This window comes from Pogona vitticeps, chromosome 4 (assembly GCF_051106095.1).
Source record: "Pogona vitticeps strain Pit_001003342236 chromosome 4, PviZW2.1, whole genome shotgun sequence".
Classification (NCBI taxonomy): Eukaryota; Metazoa; Chordata; class Lepidosauria; order Squamata; family Agamidae; genus Pogona; species Pogona vitticeps.
Genome location: NC_135786.1, coordinates 134,475,626 through 134,494,345, shown reverse-complemented (window position 1 = coordinate 134,494,345; position 18,720 = coordinate 134,475,626). Strand labels below are relative to the sequence as shown.

General features: G+C 39.8%; 1 protein-coding gene across 1 annotated transcript in view; it reads right to left on the bottom strand.

Moving 5' to 3' along the window:
* Positions 1 to 18,720, bottom strand: part of XRN2 (5'-3' exoribonuclease 2) — a 125,879-nt gene that overhangs the window by 62,022 nt on the left and 45,137 nt on the right. Inside the window, exons 5-14 of the mRNA XM_020790516.3 lie at positions 18,396 to 18,454; positions 16,922 to 17,011; positions 15,110 to 15,182; positions 12,180 to 12,230; positions 10,457 to 10,614; positions 8,152 to 8,226; positions 6,396 to 6,529; positions 5,636 to 5,693; positions 5,440 to 5,547; positions 2,877 to 2,921 (exon numbers count right to left, since the gene is read on the bottom strand). Coding sequence (XP_020646175.2) covers positions 2,877 to 2,921; positions 5,440 to 5,547; positions 5,636 to 5,693; positions 6,396 to 6,529; positions 8,152 to 8,226; positions 10,457 to 10,614; positions 12,180 to 12,230; positions 15,110 to 15,182; positions 16,922 to 17,011; positions 18,396 to 18,454 — 851 coding nt within the window. The remainder of the gene's footprint in view (positions 1 to 2,876; positions 2,922 to 5,439; positions 5,548 to 5,635; positions 5,694 to 6,395; positions 6,530 to 8,151; positions 8,227 to 10,456; positions 10,615 to 12,179; positions 12,231 to 15,109; positions 15,183 to 16,921; positions 17,012 to 18,395; positions 18,455 to 18,720) is intronic.

The window sequence follows — 18,720 nt, the reverse complement described above, 5'->3', positions numbered from 1 at the left end:
TCTGCTGGCAGACCATCTGGGCCTGGTGATTTCCCATTCTTTTGCTTTTTGAGGGCTTCTATAATTTCTGCATATGTTACAGGCTCATTTAAGGGCTGCATTTGGTCTTTAGTCATTTTCATTTTATTACACATTTTATTACTTTACATATTCTTTCTGAGCTTGTCTACTACCTTTCTATTGTATAAATTCAGACAGAAGTCCTCAACAATCGTTTTTATTTCTTCTTGTTTAAATTTCTCAGTCCCTGTTTCATCTTTCAATGTCCGTATTATTGGTTTCTCTTTCTCTTTCCTTAATTTATATGCTAACCATCTCCCCGGCTTGTTTGCATTTTCAAAAAAAATTTGCTTTGGAAATTTAAGCTTCTTTGCAGTTTCCTCAGTGAGCAATATATTTATCTGGTGTTGTACTAACTTTATTTTCTTTTTCAGTTCTGTATTTTGTTGGGTTTTGTTTCAGCTGTAATTCATCTGAGGCTAATCTATTTTCCAAAATCTTGTATTTTTTCGGTCTTTCTCTTTTTCGTTTTGATGCAAATCTTATGGCTGCTCCTCTTTAAAAATGCCTTACTTGCATCCCAGACCATTGTCATTGGTGTTTCTGGCCTCATATTGTGTTTGAAGAAGAAATCCATGTCTTCTTTTATTTGCTTAATGAATTCCTCATTTTTAGATATGAAGTATTGAGCTTCCAATTAAATTCCATTGATTTGCTACCCAGTTGTAATAAAATTGGACTGTGGTCTGCAAATGTGTTGGGTAAGATGTGTATTTGCTCCAATTCTTTCATTAGGCTTGTTGAGATCCAACACGCATCAATACTTGACCACAATTTATGGGTTACATGTCCTCCACACATCTATAATATTACGACAAGTAGAAAATTTCTTGAGATTGCTCCTCTTTTTTTGTTATTTTATCTGATTTTGTGTCTAGCTTGTCAAAAACAGCATTAAAATCTCCTATCACACAACAGTAGTCATAATGCTTATTTGTTAGTTCTAGCTGCAGTTGTTTAAAAATTTTTTCTTGATTTCCATTTTGCGCATAAATATTAATTAGCATTTTCTTTGAATTTCCACCATTAGTATCCTTCCATTGTCTGAGGCAAATATTTGTTTTGGTTCCAGTTCTTTCTTTATGTACATAGCCACACCTTTCTTATTTTTACTTATGTCCAAAGCTACAAACATTTTTCCTAACCTTGAACATTCCAGCAGTTTCTGATCTGTTCTTTTCATATGGGGTTCTTGAATGCAAATTACATCAGATTTCTGTTTCTGCAGTTGTAGAAATATCTTCTTCCGTTTTTGAGGTGAGTTCAGACCATTTATGTTGACTGAAAAAGTCTTCATTTGTTTTCTAGTCATCTTGTTGTTGATTACTATCTTTCTGTTTTCTCTTCATCATGCCTCTGGTACATCTTCGCTCAGCTGAATCCTAGCTCTGTGTCTGATTCTGATTGTGATGGGCGATCTGATTTCTCTTGAGGTCTTTCTTCTGGTTTCCCCTCCTTCTTTCCTTCTCCCTGTATCTTCAGATTTTTCTCATTTTTTCCATAAAATCTTGCACTTTCATTGGCGATGTTATATCATATCTCTGTGTATCAATTCGAAAAATAGACCTTCTGGTGTCAGCCATCTATATGAAATTCCATTTTGTTGAAGTAGTGATGCAAGGGAGGAGTATTGCTTCCTTCTTTGCCTCATTTGCCAGGGAATTTGTTTTAAGACATTTATTTTCTTATCTTCTATTATCAATTGTTTATCTTGTGAGGCTCTTAAAACCATGTCTGTAATTGATTTCTTCATAAATCTCACATGAATTGCTTATTCCTTCTGGTGTATGCTGTGTTCACCCTGAAAGTTGCTTCCAAAAATGATGAAAGTCAGCTGCTTCCATCCCTATTTCTGCAGCCAAGGCTTTACTCATTAGTATCTCTAGGTCCTCCCCTTCCTTTTCTGGCACATTCTGAAATCTGAGAAAGGCACTGGCATTTTCAAGAGGACCTTGCCTGATGATCTTAGTATCTGGACAGTTTCATTAGATGATCTCACAGATAGCCAGGGTCCAAACCATGTTAAAACTAACACCAATAGCGTTTCCCCCCCAAAATTAGACAGGGTCTTATATTAATTTTTGCTCCAAAAACGCATTAGGCCTTATTTTCAGGGGATGCTTTATTTTGCAGTCATGTCATCTTCTGGTTGCTACACAATGCTGCACAATGGTGGAGGGCCTGGTTTCACTTAACTAGGGCATTTTTGGGGTAGGGCTTAAATTACGAGCATCTTGAAAAATCATACTATGGCTTATTTTCAGGTTAGGTCTTATTTTGAAAGTTGCATCTTTCAAGTATAGTATTTGTAGAACAGAAATGCCCCTGAAAAGATAGAAGCTGGCCATTCCTGTATCACAAGACTGCACAATCTTGTTTCTTTTGATACTCAGTTTTAATACGATATTATAGAAACTCAAAATCTTAATCCAAGCACTTCATTAAGTGTTATGTCTTTCATACTGGTTTCTACCAAAAGATGCATTTTGATGAGACAGCCATTTTAAAGAAGCAACTAGGTATGTTAAACTAATCATGATATTATGGCACAAACAACGTTCCTTCTAAGTTTCTATCCCGTTATGTGGGACCCTCGCTTTGTGTGGGAGTGGGTGGGTGGGCAAGTGCACATGCGCACAGTTTACAGGTAGCATTGGGCACAAACATCACTACAAGTTTATAAATGCCTTGGTTCAAATAAGATAAATTTTGGTTTAAATACCAGTCTTAGAAATCTAGGTTTCCCTTAATGTAAGTGGCATAACCAAGAAAAGACATTAAAGCAGCTAAAGCAGGAATAGTAGCTTTATATTTACCTTCATTCTTTTTCTCTTTTCCTTCTGCCTCCTTTTGAAATTCTCCTAAAGGAAGAATAAAAATATGAGAACTATAGCCATATAAAATACAGAACATGACAGAGTATTATCAGAAATATTTATTGGCTTATCCTGGGAAAAAAAGGGGCAAGTCATTCACTTTGTCATAGCCATTTGCACCAGAGGTCCCCAACCCATGGTCCGGTGACAGTCTGTGGCCTGAGCAGGACTGGGCCACGGAAGCACATCTCTCGCCCCCTGCACGTGCTCCCCCTATGCATGCCTATACACACACAGAGCCCACCCACCTGTACGCACAAGCACGCCACACCCATCTACGTATGCGTGAGCAAGTGCCACGTCCACCTGTGCACGAGTGTGCTATGCCCATCCGCTCATGCATGAGCGTGTGCCACATCCATCCACGCATGCATGAGCATGTGCCACGCCCATCTGTGAGCATGGAGGGTGCCCCGGCCCCCTGCACATGGAACCCCCCCCCCAGCCAGTCCGCAGTTCAGAAAAGGTTGGGGACCACTGATTTACACAACCATCCACTTGTTATTAAGAGTATTGGTATTCAAAACCTGGAATGCTATCAAAATGTATACAAACTCACAATCTTCATTAGATTACAGTGGTGCCCCGCTTGATGATTACCTCGTTAGACGAGGAAATCGCTTAACGATGAAGTTTTTGCTATCACTTTTGCCATCACAAAACGATGTTTTACTAGGGAAAAATCACTTCACGATGATCGGTTCCCTGCTTTGGGAAATGATTTTTCGCTTAACAAGGATCAAAACAGCTGATTGTCGGGATTTCAAAATGGCTCTCCGCTGTGTAAAATGGACGGATTCCTCGCTTTAAAGGCACCGGAAAATGGCCGCCCTATGGAGGATCTTCGCTGGACGCTGAGGTATTTCGCCCACTGGAATGCACTGAACTGGTGTTCAATGCATTTCAATGGGATTTTTACTTTCACTTGACAACGATTTCCACACGCCATAGCATAACATTATCATAGCAGCTAAAATCAGAAAGCAGTACATATACTACCAGCATTTTCATCATGTTCTATTTTTTACGTGATGTTCAATCTGAAGTAATAATCTGATCAATGTATATATTTGTATACTGATTTCTGGTGGTCTTAAAAAAGACATTCTTTTGCTATCACTACCCAGATTTTTTCTCACAATTCATCCTATTGTACATATAAAAAAACTTCTATACTTTTAATGTTTTCCTCTTCTATCTAATTTTCTTGGGCCCAAGCTATCTAAAGGATCCTATCTCTCTATGGAGCTTTCTTGGCTTTTAAGACCCTCTGGGGAGGCTCTTCTCTCAGTTCCACCACTTTCCCAGGCTTGCTTGGTTAGGACATGGGATAAATCATTCTCATGGCTACTCCCAGGCTTTGAAATGCACTGCCCCATTAAGCTAGGCAAATACCTTCTTTTTCAGACAGTAATAAGTCAGGGTCTCAGGAATGCTGTATTTATTGAATTTAGAGATTTTTAAATGGCTTTTAAACTGTTTTAAGAATTGCTTATAAGGGTGGTTTTAAAATTGATAATTGTTTAAGTGTCTTTGGGTATAGTTTTTACTGGCTTTTAACTGTGAATACTGTGTTATTTTAATTGTTATGAGACACCTTGGGGGTCCCTATGGAAATGAGTGGCAAATAAATAAATAAATAAATAAATAAATAAATAAATAAATAAATACATAAATAAATACATAAATAAATACATACATACATACATACATACATACATACATACATACATACATACATACATACATACATACATACATAGCACTAAAATAGAAAAGTACTGTGGACTCTTACACAGTAAGCCAGAGTAAAGAGGGAAAAAACATTAAAAACATAAAAGGCAGAGGCCGCTGCGACCTCCTTTTCTCTTGTCTCCTCACCCTGCCTCCCATAGCTGCAGTAGCCATTCAACAAAGGTGTAAAAAAAAGAGTTAAAAGAACAGTCAGAGACTGATCTGCTCCTCTGCTGGCTCTAAAGTTTTCCCTGTGCACACGCCTCCCTGGCAGGCAGCACAAAACCATACTGGTGAAGTAAAGAAAGAGCAACACAGATCCTCACTGGATTCTAGTCAATGTTGGGCCTTTTCACCTTTAAAATTCCTGCTCCCTCTCAGAAGTTCTTATTGGTTGCAGACAGCAGCCTTCACAAAACTCAAAATTTTCCCAGGCCATTTGATACATAAGGGGGGGGAAGTTTAATGAAAGAGGGAACAGGAAAAAACACAAAACTATTCTGTATCCCTCTTTTGTTTAAACAAATTGTTCATGTTTAAGAAACTCTTTTGGTACTTAACACAAGAACCCACAAGTAAAAGTTAAAAGCCTACTTTTGTGGTTTTTGCCTTAAAACTTCCCACAAAAGTCCAGTGCCCTACTGCTCAGTATTTCATACCTCAACAATACAAAAGAAAGAATAACAAATATTACACTAACAATCATGTATACTGTTTTCACTGATTGCTATTAACGTTTTATAAAAACAAACACACAGTCACTTTTTACCTCATCATCTTTTCGTTTCTTAAAAATATTATCTTCAACTTCTCCAACAGCTAACATGATCATCTGCACTCTTTGCAAATTCACATAGCCGTTTTCTGTAAGGTATCCCTGCAAAATATCAGAATAGCGTTGTTAACTACATTCTCCTTCTGAAGTTCAACAAGTTATTAGTAAAGTGGAAGTAGGGATCACTTACGCCAGTTTTGTGTACCACATTTTTATATATGCCAACTAGACGATCAATTGCTCCTTCTCTGCAAATAAGTAAATACAATTAAACAACTCATTTTGTTTCTCGGGTTGTTGTACATACAAACAAAGTTGAGCTCACCTACTATCCTGCCATTCCACAGCAAAAATGTCTTTGAGACATTTGCTATTGACTAGGATTCCTTCCAGCCAACTTGGCACCACTCCAGCATGGATAAAACATTTTATTTCTGCTGGTGAATATACTTGGGAAAGAACTAGGTGAACTGAGTTTTATGAGAAGCAGTTTGGCTTGACAGTTCAGTTAATGAATATAAGAAACCTCTACCTATAGAATACCAGACAAACTTTCACTTTTTCAGTGTGTTAGACAACAAATCTTGTCAATCTCCAATTGGAGTATGTGTTGAGGGTAGGAGGTTGCTGTTCAAAGTGCCTGGAAAGAAAATGGCAAAGGAAGCTTGGCTTTGGGGAGTATTTTCAAGGTGCAATAAACAAAACTGGCCACTTGACAGGTTCTGTTTAAAAACTAATGTTCCTAGCTCTGGGACACTTAAAATACCTCCTGCATCTGACAAAACTGGTAATTTATAATCTTCAGAAAGCAACATTTCTTATCTTTGGCTATAAAAAAATTTTAAGAATTATATATATATGTATACACACTCTCACACACACACATACACACACACACACACAATTTTAAGTATTTCTATATATATAGAAAAAAATACTGTTTTCCTTACCTGATTTCTAGTGATGGTAAATGAGGAAGAAAATCATTTCCCACAAAGAAACACATGAAAACCCAGTCATCAATACTTCTTTCAACATCAAAAGTGAAAGGCAAGCTGGCCATCGTTAATTCTCTTTCCAAATACTATAATTATTTTAAAAGAGGAAGAAAGACAGAGAATGAACAAGAGATTCTATTAAATTACATTGGGACTTATTATGTCTACTGATTACTTGGAATACAGTACAGAAAAAGTACATTACCCACAGAAGGAAGGTGAGCAACTTAAGTCACTGGCGCTTAATGGCATTGTCTCTAATGACCTTACCTATCCACAGATCTCCAGAAGGAAAATAAACTATCCTCCTATTCTACTGGAAAACCTACTATAAAGAAATACACTCTCCCACCTAATAAAAAAACAAAGCAAAACCAAGTGTTGTTTTTATGAACTCCCATCCAGTAGCTCTGCACAAGTCAAACACTCCCATTCTCCCAGTCCTCAAGTCACTTGTCTTGGGCATGCTCTCCGTTTGCACCCACCCTGACAAAGGCTTCCATATGCACCAGACAACAGCCATCTCTTCTTAATACCAGACCTGAAAAAGGGCTTGAGGCCATTATTCACAGGCTTAGATCATATAGCAGAAAGCTATTCTCAGTATGCTAATAGCACTGGCAAGAGATTTTTCCATCTGTTTTGAAATTTCTGTGTTAATTGTTGGTCTACCACACCCAAATCATGGCACTAGTACAAATCCCTATGCCGCTCAAGTCCCAGCTACTTGGGAGGCCTAAATTTCCCAGTACTGACTTAGGGTGTAACCACATTGACATTAAATGCAGGAAATGCTATAGAATTAGGACGGTCATATATTTTTTCTGTTGAACACATGATGTAAACGCAAATGCAAACCAGCCTGGAGTTTCCACTCAAGATTTTTTTTGTCTACCACTGGAGATTCTACTTTTTTTCAGAGTGGATCTATTTGTACCCATTCAAATAGTGTGATTGTCTGAACTGATGCAGAAAAGTGTGATTCTGCACAGACTTTGCTCTCTGCGATCCCCATCAGGCAGAATAATGCTATTTTAAAAAAGCTTGGTGCCACCATTGTGCTAGGCCATGTAGATACAGAGTGAGAGTAAGAGACTGAAAAGAGGAAACGAGATGAGGAAATTGCTGCTCAGCCCTTGTTTATAGCTTGTTAAGGTAGTTCTCCTGTAGCTAAGCCTCCAGAAAATCAGGAGGGCTACAGGAGAGCCATGTTAACAAGTGGTAAACAAGACTGTTTAGCCACTTTCCTCTTCTCTTCCTGGGTGGCCAGTTAACTTGAATTTACTCAGGAAAATCTGGACTCCCAGTTGCGACTTCATGGTGAGTAACTATGCATTTTTCTCACTGTGTAGTTGCACACTCACTCATGATTTAAGATGGGGCAGGATGGTGCCACAGAGCAGTGTGGTCCATATGCAGGCACACACTGCAGGGCATTCTTGGTATTGGTGCCCCAGCTATGGTACTCCCTTCTAGTTGAGATTTGGTAATGCCCTACACTGGTGTTATTCAGTCACTAGTATGGATTTTTAAATTTGTATAATGCTCAGAGTGTAAGGCAAGTGTTCTTTTTTTTTTTTTTTTGGCCTGTAATTTTAAAACATATTTAGGAGTTATAATTTTAAACATCTTTTACAGAGGTTGTTAACTGCCCTGTGCTGTGATGGACAGTGGGATGCAAATTAAAAAAATAAATACATATACTTACTTCTTTCAGAACACATAGGCGAATAAAAATAAATTCTTGTTCCATACCAGGAGGACAATCTGCAAACTGATCATGCTGCCGAGAAAAAAAATATTACATATTATTTACATGTGTACTTTAAAATAATTTATCTTGCAGTAGATCTATGTATGCTCACACAAAAGGCCTTTTAAATTCCAAAGGGTTTTTCTACTAAAGTGTTTATAGAATTGCAGCCTTCAAACATAAAAGTGGGGGGAAATGTAACCAAAATTATTTTTTCAGCAGGATCTGACACATGATTATCCAAGTAAATTCCATTATGCTTAATGATGTTTACTCTCAGGTGAGTTTGTCAGGGTTGTTCCCTTAATCAATGTACATGTGTTATCTATGATTTGCCATCCTCATCCTCCTCTTCGCTCTCCAATGACCATATGCACTTTATATGCATTCTGAGATAGCTGACATATATTCTCAATACACAGAATTGATTGCAATCCTATAAATTGTTGTTTTTTGTTGTTGTTGTGTGCAATCAAATTGATTCCACTTTACGAAGACCTTATGAATTAATGATTTCCAGAATTTCCCGTCATTAACAGATCTTCTCAGGTCTTGCAAAATCAAGAAGATTCTTTTATTAAATCAATCAAGCTGTATTCAGCTGTTCCTACTGCCTTCCGCTTTTGTACCATTTTTTTTAATTGACTTTTCCAGTGGGTCTTATCTTCTCATAATATGTCCAAAGTATGTTAGTCTCAGTTTAGTTATTTTAACCTCTAGTTCAGGTTTGATTTGCCTTAGACCCAACATTTATCTTTCTAGCAGCCCACTGCATCCATAAAGCTCTCTTCCCAAACCACATTTCAAATGAATTTTTTTCCCCCGAATAAGATTTCTTCACTATCTAACACTCACATTCATACATAGTAATCAAGAATACAGTGGTACAGATGATTTTGGCCTTGGTCATCGATAACACATCCTTACATATAAGGAACTTTTTGTAGTTCCTTCATAGCTGCCCTTCTGTGGTTTAGGCTGGAATCCTGTTAGTGCAGCTTCACATGCATGAGGCTGGTGATGTTTCAGCCTTTTCATTAAGATTTTTCTACTCCCTGTCTCATGTTTCAAAGCTCCTTAGGGATCCCTTTTGATCTGGTGAAGACTTTCAAGGGCCACTGGGTGGGGGACGACTTTAATGTCTGAAAATTGCCTATGGCAGACTCAGTACTAGCACAGGATTTGTGGTGGAGATGTTCAGACATTAATGGCTCATCCCCATTATGAGGCCTCCAACGACTTGCCCAGGTTGAAGGGGAAATCTAGGGAGCCTTACAATCTGATGTGTGAGGCACCACTGTAATTAATTTGAATGTTTTCAAACTGAGGGAATCTCATTTTCAGTTCTATCACTTGCTTTGTTTAGACTGTTTCATCATAGGGGTTTCAAGATATAAAGCATTGAGAAGTCATTTACCAATGTCTTTATGTGTGTGTTATACCACAAGTTACTTTGAGAGTGGCTGTCACTGTCCGTGAAAGATCTTCTGCCAGTATCACCTTCTACTGTTTGTGAATAGTTACTGTTTTAGAATTTCTCTGCCCATCCCCATTAGAAGTATCAATTTTCTTCTGCTGATGTGACCATTAATTTCTTAAAAGGATGGCTGCCTCTTAGTCTGGCGTCTCAACACTAAACATTCCACCTTAAGTAACTTTGCTAGGAGTCTGGCCTTCTGATGGTATTGCTTTTAGTTTCCTTGACACACTCAAATCCCCTTGCCACATTAAAGTATACATTCAAGGAGGTGCCATAAATTGTAAAGTCTGGAAAATTGCTTCAACATAATGCTTCATTTATATATAAAACACTAGTCCAAACTTCAACCATGGTTTGTTAGAATCAATCTAACATAGATGCACAATAATCATAACATGTCTCAACAACTCCAGGTTTGCTCTCTCTGTGCCACTTCTGCCTGTACTAAGAGGGTATTCCCAAATATCCTAACCACAGTAAACAATTGCTGTGGTTTCACTATATTGCAACTCTATCCCATTTGCTATTATCTGCAATTGTCAGTATCGGGGGGGGGGGCTTGGAATCAATCCCCAGTGGATATGGGGGTCCTACTGTAGTTTACAATGGTCTTTGGATTTGTCCCTCTGACAACAGATAATGTAAGTTAGTTTGAGAGATAGTTAATCACAACTTGGTCAAGATCTGATTCAGGCTTTCCCACTTCTTAATTTATTGCATCTACCTATGCATACCACACTGGTTCTTACAAAATACAGTAAGGCAAAATGTTCAACTTACCTCCCCCTGTTTTTCTTTCGGCAGGCCTTGACAGTCCTTAACTTCATGTCCAATTTGATTGCACAGACCACATGGCTTAGGTTTATTAGGTTTAAACTCTTCTCTAATAATAGTAAAATTTGGTTCATGTGTAGCTAATCCAAGCATGATAAGATCAGCTATAAAAAAAGGGGGCAAAACTCAAATATTAACTTTTCTTTTGATTAAATAGCTGCAACAATGGCTCAGTTCAGTTAACCCCCACCCCCACCCAAAGAGATCTGGAAAGAAACCATGGGTTTCAAGTTCCTTCCTCCTCTCTTGTTCTTGTATAAAGAAGTCAATAGTGACAGAACATTGTTAGTACCAAATAGGCTATATAGAGAAGTGTTATGTTTACAAGTCTCCATACTGTGATTATTATTATTATTTCCTTCTATTCAAAGTATTTATAAATTTGCTCCCAAAGTGAAGTAAAACAAGATCATCACCAACAATTCAAAACAAAAACAAAACATTCTTTAAATGAAGAAAGAAAGTGATTTTTAAAGCCAAAAACATGGAAAAAAAAAAGGTTTGATGCTTATAAAAAGCTCAGTAAAGAGAGCACCAGCCTGACTTCTCTTGAGTTGAAATGATGCTGCAGAAAAAAACAAAATCCTGGCATGTGTATCTACCAACCTAACTCCACAGTTGTGGGGCAAGCAAAAGGATCTCTGCAGAGGACAGCAAAATATCAACATGGTCATATAGGAATAAATAACCATTTAGATATTCCTGTCCCAAGCTATTTAAAGCTTTTTATGTCAAGATAAAGATAAGAAACAAAATAGAAGCCACTACAGTTGATTCAAGACTCGTAAAATAGAAACCACAATCCTATTGGTTAAAGCTATAATACAAGTGGCACTACGTTTGGGGGTAAATTGCCTGAAGTTTAAAAAAAATCATCCTAGATATTATCTGTCATGCACTGAATTGCACAACCCTGCACTCAATAACGTCTGCAGTGACTTCTTGACTTGAGGCTATTTGCTTCCAAAAGTTACACTACCTGTGTCACACTGGGGTAAAAGCTCAATAAGATTCACACTCTCTAAAGCCCACAACCAAACAATAGTCTTCCTGCCGCATTCTCTTCTATGTATTGCATCTGAACACTGTCTGGGGACAGTCCCACATAAAGTACACTACAGTAATCTGAGAGTTATTCCAAGCATGGATCACTGAAAGGATCCAATTGCCTCCCTAGGAATAGATGCAACTTGCACACCCACCAAACTTAAGCAAAGACACCCTCAGCCATCTGTCTGTCCAAGAGTGACAATGGCTCCCGAGGAACCCCAATCTGCAAACTTGGTTCTTTAGTGCAGGAATCCCCATCCCCTGGTCTACGGCCCAGTGCCAGTCAATGGCCTGGGCTGCACTGGGCCGCAGAGACAGATCTACCATCCCCCGCACGTCCTCCTGCTCCTGCTCCATCACAGCCCCTTCGCACATGTGTGTGGGAGTGCCCCACCCCACCCCTTCGCACGTGCGTGTGAGCATGGGGGGGTGCCCTGCCTTCCCCAACCGGTCTGTGGAGTTAAAAAGGTTGGGGATCACTGCTTTAGAGGATGTGTAATCCCATCCAGAATAGCCTACAACACTGCACTTTGCCCCTGTTCAAGAGCCACAGATATAATTCTTTACTTAACATACAGAACAATTTCTACTAATGAAGAAAACTAAGAGATGGACATACCATCAGCACCACATAAACAGTGATGTGTATTTGGGTCATGGTTCGGTTGAGCTAAAACAAAAGAAAACAAATATGTTTTAATTGTACAAATCTGATTATTCTCAGATAGAGGGAACAGAAAGAGACTTTGATGCATTACTTATTATTAGTACTCAACAAGATGACATATATTTTCACTGCACCTATATACCATGAAACAGTAAGAAATGAGATGAAGAAACTGAAAACCTGAAAGGCAGCAGGCTTGGATGGGTTTTAATTAGCATACCGAATAAGGTTATTAATACATTAGCACTAGAGAAGGGCACAAATCTCAGTTCAGGGGTTCATGCAGTGCGTTCCCTACCCCTCATCATTAGCTGGTTCCCCCACTCACTAGCCAGTGGACACTACTCTCCTCCCTATCCTGCCTCCTTGGCTGATGGCCCACTCAGACAAGGCAGGACAGGCAAACCCATACTCCTGCTGGGGACTGGTCAAACACCCAAAGAGGAAGAAGAGAGAAGCATGTTCTGACTGGTAAGTGGATAATGGAAGGGAAGGTGGGGGAAGGGAACGTCTGGCACCTGTGGTGTCGTGCATTTGAGCCAGTATGAACCTCCAAACCAAGGTATGTGCCCATCTCTAATTAGCACCTATCACTACCAAACAGTTTAATCAACACCTTAAGTAAAGGTAAAGGTTTCCCTTGACATTTAGTCCAGTTGTGTCTGACTCTAGGGCACAGTGCTCATCCCCATTTCCAAGCTATAGAGCCAGTGTTTGTCCGAAGACAGTTTCCGTGGTCATGTGGCCAGCACGACTAGACACGGAACACTGTTACCTTCCCACCGAGGTGGTCCCTATTTAATCTACTCGCATTTGCATGCTTTCAAACTGCTAGGTTGGCAGGAGCTGGGACAAGCGACGGGAGCTCACTCCGTCGCGTGGATTCGATCTTATGATTGCTGGTCTTCTGACCTTGTAGCACAGAGGCTTCTGCGGTTTAACCCGCAGCGCCACCACGTCCCTAATCAATGCCTTACCATTTAATTAAATTGGAAATTAATGGAGGGATGTAATAATGAGATCAATCCTAAAGAGCAGAACTATACACAGACTCTTATACCTCCATTTCACTCTTCACCATAGATTGTAACATATTAAAAGCGGTGTCTACTGACTAACAGATCCTTCCAAATATACGACCTTACTCGCATTAGACCATTCAATAACAATTACTATCTAGCAGTTCACAAACAGAAAATATAATTAGAATAAAGCGTGCTATAGTAACAATGTCACAAAACAATTCACCATCTACAAATTTCTAGCAGACAGAGTAAAATTAGATGGCTAAAATAATTCATTACATATAAGAACTTTAAAAACAGCAAAGCCATGGACCCCTAAAATACTTAAAATAAAGAAAAAATATTCATCTGGTGCTGGAATGGCCATGATGCTACCGAGCTCAACAACTGAATTTCAACTAACCAAGAGACTTTTTCCTTTAGTAGCCATCCAGAGTCCCTTGGCAGAAGAACCCTGAGCAAACGGAGCCTCTAAGAATTTCAACATTTGCACAGGCATATATAGGATAATATGACTTCTCAGGTATTTTGGTCCAAAACTGTTCAGGGCTTTAAAAGCTAAAACCAATGCTTTGATTTGGGTCTGGAAAATGTTTGCGAGTCAATTAAGTACCAATCAATACGATCACACCACTCCATCACAGCTTTGTTGTCCTGTTTTGGTCAAGTGGAGTTTTAGGACCATTTCCCAAGGCACTCAGGTACAAAACATTTAAATAATCTAAGCAGGATATTACCACAGCACGGATAACTGTGGGCAGATCATTGCACTTGGCAAGATAGCCAAACTTGATAAAAGGTGCCTGAGCCACAAAGAAAGCTTGGGCCGTTTGTGATAGTGCTGGAGCAAGAGGCACCTCTAAACTATGAATCTGATTCCTCCAGAACAGGTTAAGTACTACTTAATGCTGCAGATTAGACTAAACTGTGCTCACGACCTGGGGTTCAAATCCCAGGTAGCCGGCTCAAGGTTGACTCAGCCTTCCATCCTTCCGAGGTCGGTAAAATGAGTACCCAGCTTGCTGGGGGGGCAATGTGTAGCCTTTATAATTAAAATTGTAAACCGCCCGGAGAGTGCTTGTAGCGCTATGGGGCGGTATATAAATCCAATAAATAAATAAATAAATAAATAAAATATATTAGAAAGGAGGATAAACCACTGGATCATTAAAACACAGACTAATGATAATTAAGGAATGTTTTTATTATTTAAGATCTCCAAAGCCTTCAAGAGAGCAAAATGGTCCTTCTGGAAGGGGATGGGGTGAAGATTGTTCAAAGGTTTTATTTGGCTTTAGCACTAAATTATAAAAAAATGGTACTTTTTCTTACACCAACTTGGTTTCAAAGGCTTTTACACTAATTGTTCGAAATAAATATATACTATTAAGGAGAGGGGTTAGAGAAACTTCTCCAGTCTCTGCTGCACCTTTTTCCCTCTTAAAGCTTGTGTTCTTTGGATCTACATGAAATTATCTTACACAGTAGTTTGCAGCAACAAACTGGAAAGATACTGGTGATCAAAATAGACACAATCACTATTATTACATTGTTAACTTTTAAAAGGAGAACTGCAAGACATATAGGATGGTCACAGTTTAAAAAATCCCTAAAATATAATAGCACGATGCCTCTGAGGCTTTCAAATAATTACAATTAAATTTTATTGGCACTGAGGATGATGTCAGCAGCTTGCACAGTAGAAATGTACATCAGTAAGATTTTGGCCACTAGCTTCAACCTAAAGTTTCCACAAGTGATAGTATGGACAGAAGATACTCCCACAGAAAAGGAAAAGGAAGTGATTATTTTTGCCACTCCTCCTTTGGCAACAGTCTTCTCTATCCCTTGCTTTACCTCTTTGCCTTCGTATATAATCCATGATTTTGTGTTCACCTTCACCAGGAGCACTAGCATCAGATAAGATAACCTATGAACAAGAAAAAAGAGGCAACAGAAAACATAAGCTGAAACACTTAATACTTGACAGCACCTTGAAAATGACTAGTAATTAATCTTATTTAGTCCAGTGTTTCCCAATTTTTTTATTCTTAAAACTGGAGGCTTACTTCTCTCTAACGCTTAGAAAGGAATACATTACAGTGGTGCCTCGCTTTATGATTGCCCCGCATTACGACAAAACCGCATTACGACGATGGTCTGAATGGGTTTTTTTCGCTTTGTGATGATCGGTTCTGTACTTCCAGAACCAATTCTCCGCAAAACGACGATTTTTCTCCAGCTGATTGATGGTTTCAAAATGGCCGCCAGGTAAATAAAATGGCTCCCTGCTGTTTTCTGGGACAGATTCCTCGCAAGACAGCCACCGAAAATGGCCGCCCTATGGAGGATCTTCGCTAGACGGTGAGTTTCCAGCCCATTGGAACACACTGAAGGGGTTTCAATGCGTTTCAATGGGTTTTTTATTTTTGCATTGTTTTCGTTCTACAGCGATTTTGCTGGAACGAATTAATGTCGTAATGTGAGGCACCACTGTATTTCCCTAAACAACATCCAGCAGTTATTCTTGAAACCCTGAAAGTCTAACTGATAAAGCCTCCTGCCCTACACTTTATCTAGCAAATCCAGGATGAGGTTACACTTCCAGTTGATGCTTCTGGTATCTCACCCTCCACTGTTAAGTCTGTCAGCAACAGAGCAAGCTGCATGAGGGAATCCTAATTTGAACTTCTTTTCATTACTATCATGTATTTCGGCAAGGCTTCTTACTCCAAGAAGGTAAAACAGTGGATACCATTCAACTTGGCACATAATTTTTCAAAGCACATCAGTTGTTGTTTCTTTGAAGCAGACAGATCTGTCTTGGCACATAATTAGCTACACTAACTAAGGCTGATAGGAGCTGCAATCCAACAACATTTGAAGGGGCAGGCATTTCTCACATGTGTTTCATCTGCTATATTAGGCAACATAGTTGAACAGTTTTTGAGCTCCTATGCAACAGCTTAACATGATTGTATAGCTGTCCATCTTCAGTGTAGCCCTATTATTTTGCAAACCATCTGCTTTAAAAAATATACAGTGGTGCCTCGCATAGCGAGGTTAATCCGTTCCGGATTAACCTTCGCTATAGCGAAACATCACTGAACGGAACAAAAAAAGCCATTAAACGATGTTTAATGCGTTCCAAATCGGCCCCAAACTCACCGTTCAGCGATGCTTCCGGGGTCCGGCAGCCATCTTCGTGCCCTCGGTAAGCGAGGGGAGGGCGCGAAAACGCTGCGTGTGGCCATTTCGGCCGCAGCGAGACCGCGGATCAGCTGTTCAGCGGGTCGACAATGGCCGTCGGAACACCTGAAATGGCCGCGCGCAGCGTTTTCGCACCCTCCCCTTGCTTACCAAGGGCGCGAAAACGCTGTGCGCGGCCATTTCAGCTGTTCCGGCAGCCATTTTGGACCCACCGAACAGCTGATCCACGGGTCGCAAAGCGAAGGTCGGTAAGCGAACCGCTTACCGACCTTCACTATGCGATTTTCGGCCATAGAGGCCAACGCGATGCCTTCGCATTAGTGATCCCAAAAAAGGGATCGCTATGCGAATTCATCGTTATACGGTGCGCTCGTTAAGCGAGGCACCACTGTATTTGAGAACTAAAGTCGAGAACAGGATGAGATTCATTTAAATGGACATAATGAAAATGAAACTTACCGTTAAATTTTTCCATCCTGGATCATTATTTAAACGATCAGCAACATAAAAACGGAGACATTTAGCAAGGTTGTCCATAAACTCTGTTCCCTAAAGAGTAGGAATGCAGCAGATAATTTAGATCTACATACTTGAATAGCATTGTTATTATTTTTATTACTATTATTATTACAATGATTATTCAGCAGAGCACTGTGGTCCAAATATTTAAGTCAAGCATAATAACTGTAACTGGGAAAAATGACACACCAAATTTACAGCAGATTACGCGTACACACACATATAATGCCCCCTTTCACTCACACACACGCGCGCGCACACACACACAGAGCACATGTTTTACATGCATAGAGTCATGTATAAAACATATATATATTACAACCAGCAAGCAAACAGGCTCAGAAAAACGTAGCTAATGATCATGCTGAAATTATATGTTTGAATTTTACCAAACTCTACAAGTTACTTCAACTTTATATCAACTGTGTTACATAACACACAGGAGTTCCTGCTCTTGCTCATTCAGATCTTCTGCGGCATTTTTTCTCTTTAAAGAAAGAGAAAACCACAATCTTCCCACTCACCTACAAGAATAACAGCAGTGTATATTTCCCACAAATGCATAATAATGACACTGACACTGGTATAGCAACTTTAAAGATGTCTTAAAATCTGACAATAATGTCCATTTGCGCAAACAATAAGGCCTAAATTAGAAGGAATGTGTCACCTTCTATTTATGGATTGCCATAAAACCTCAATGTTTTATTGCTTCACAGCAGAGGACGTGTCCCCTGGAAATGAGAAGGACAGGTTGTTGTACAGGTCCTGTTCCCTCCCAGTCCAGGTCCTATTGAAGGTGAGGTTGTTAAAATGAGCTCCCCACCTGTGAGGAAGGGAATCTGAATCCAACCCACAATCAAAGCAGAACATGCCAAGTGAATAAATGGAGTTAATACACATGTTTATTTACCCAGTCACAAATTGATTCACCAGTTCTGCTGTGACTGAGATAGCCAATTGTTATTTAGAGTAGAGGTTGTCAACCCCAGTCCGCAACCCGATGCCTGTCTGTGGCCTGAGCCGGACTGGGCCGCAGAGACAGACCTCCCACCCACCCAACCCCCCGCACACACTTCCCTCCCCACAGCTGCTTTGTGCACGCGTGCCAGCGCCGGCATGAGCACTCCTCCACTCCTTCATGCAAGTGCCTGAGCACCCATGTTAAGGGGTGGGCGCGTGTGCGCTGGGGCGTGCAGACACTCCTGCTCATGCGCAAAGAGGTAGGGGAGTGTTCATGCTGGCGCTGGCACATGTGCTCTCTCTCACCACTTCACGCATGCACCCGAGAGCACGAGCACGGGAGTGCCCTGCCTTCCTCAGAGGCTCAGTCAGTCTGCAGTCCCAAAAAGGTTGGGGACTACTGATTTAGAGTGTTAAATCCAATTTAGAGACTAAGATTAAGAATACTTACTGGAGTAATGCAATTGCTGTCAAATCTTTCTTTTACTTCTTCTGGAGGCAGATATCCACCTTTTTGAAGAAAAAAAAAGCATAATGGAGTTAAAAACTACTTTGACAAAGACAGTTCTGAGGTGGAGGGAACAAGAGGCCTGTCCTTCCAGAACTAATTTTTGAATCAATAACAACTCTTGTTATGGGAACTGCAGCTAATTCTAGCAAAGAGTGGTTTGTTTAAATAATCCTATGCATGTTTACTAAGAGGTAAGCTCACAGCAGTTAGTGGAGCTTTTCTCCAATAAGTCTCTACCAATAAGTTTCCACAGAATTACAATTTC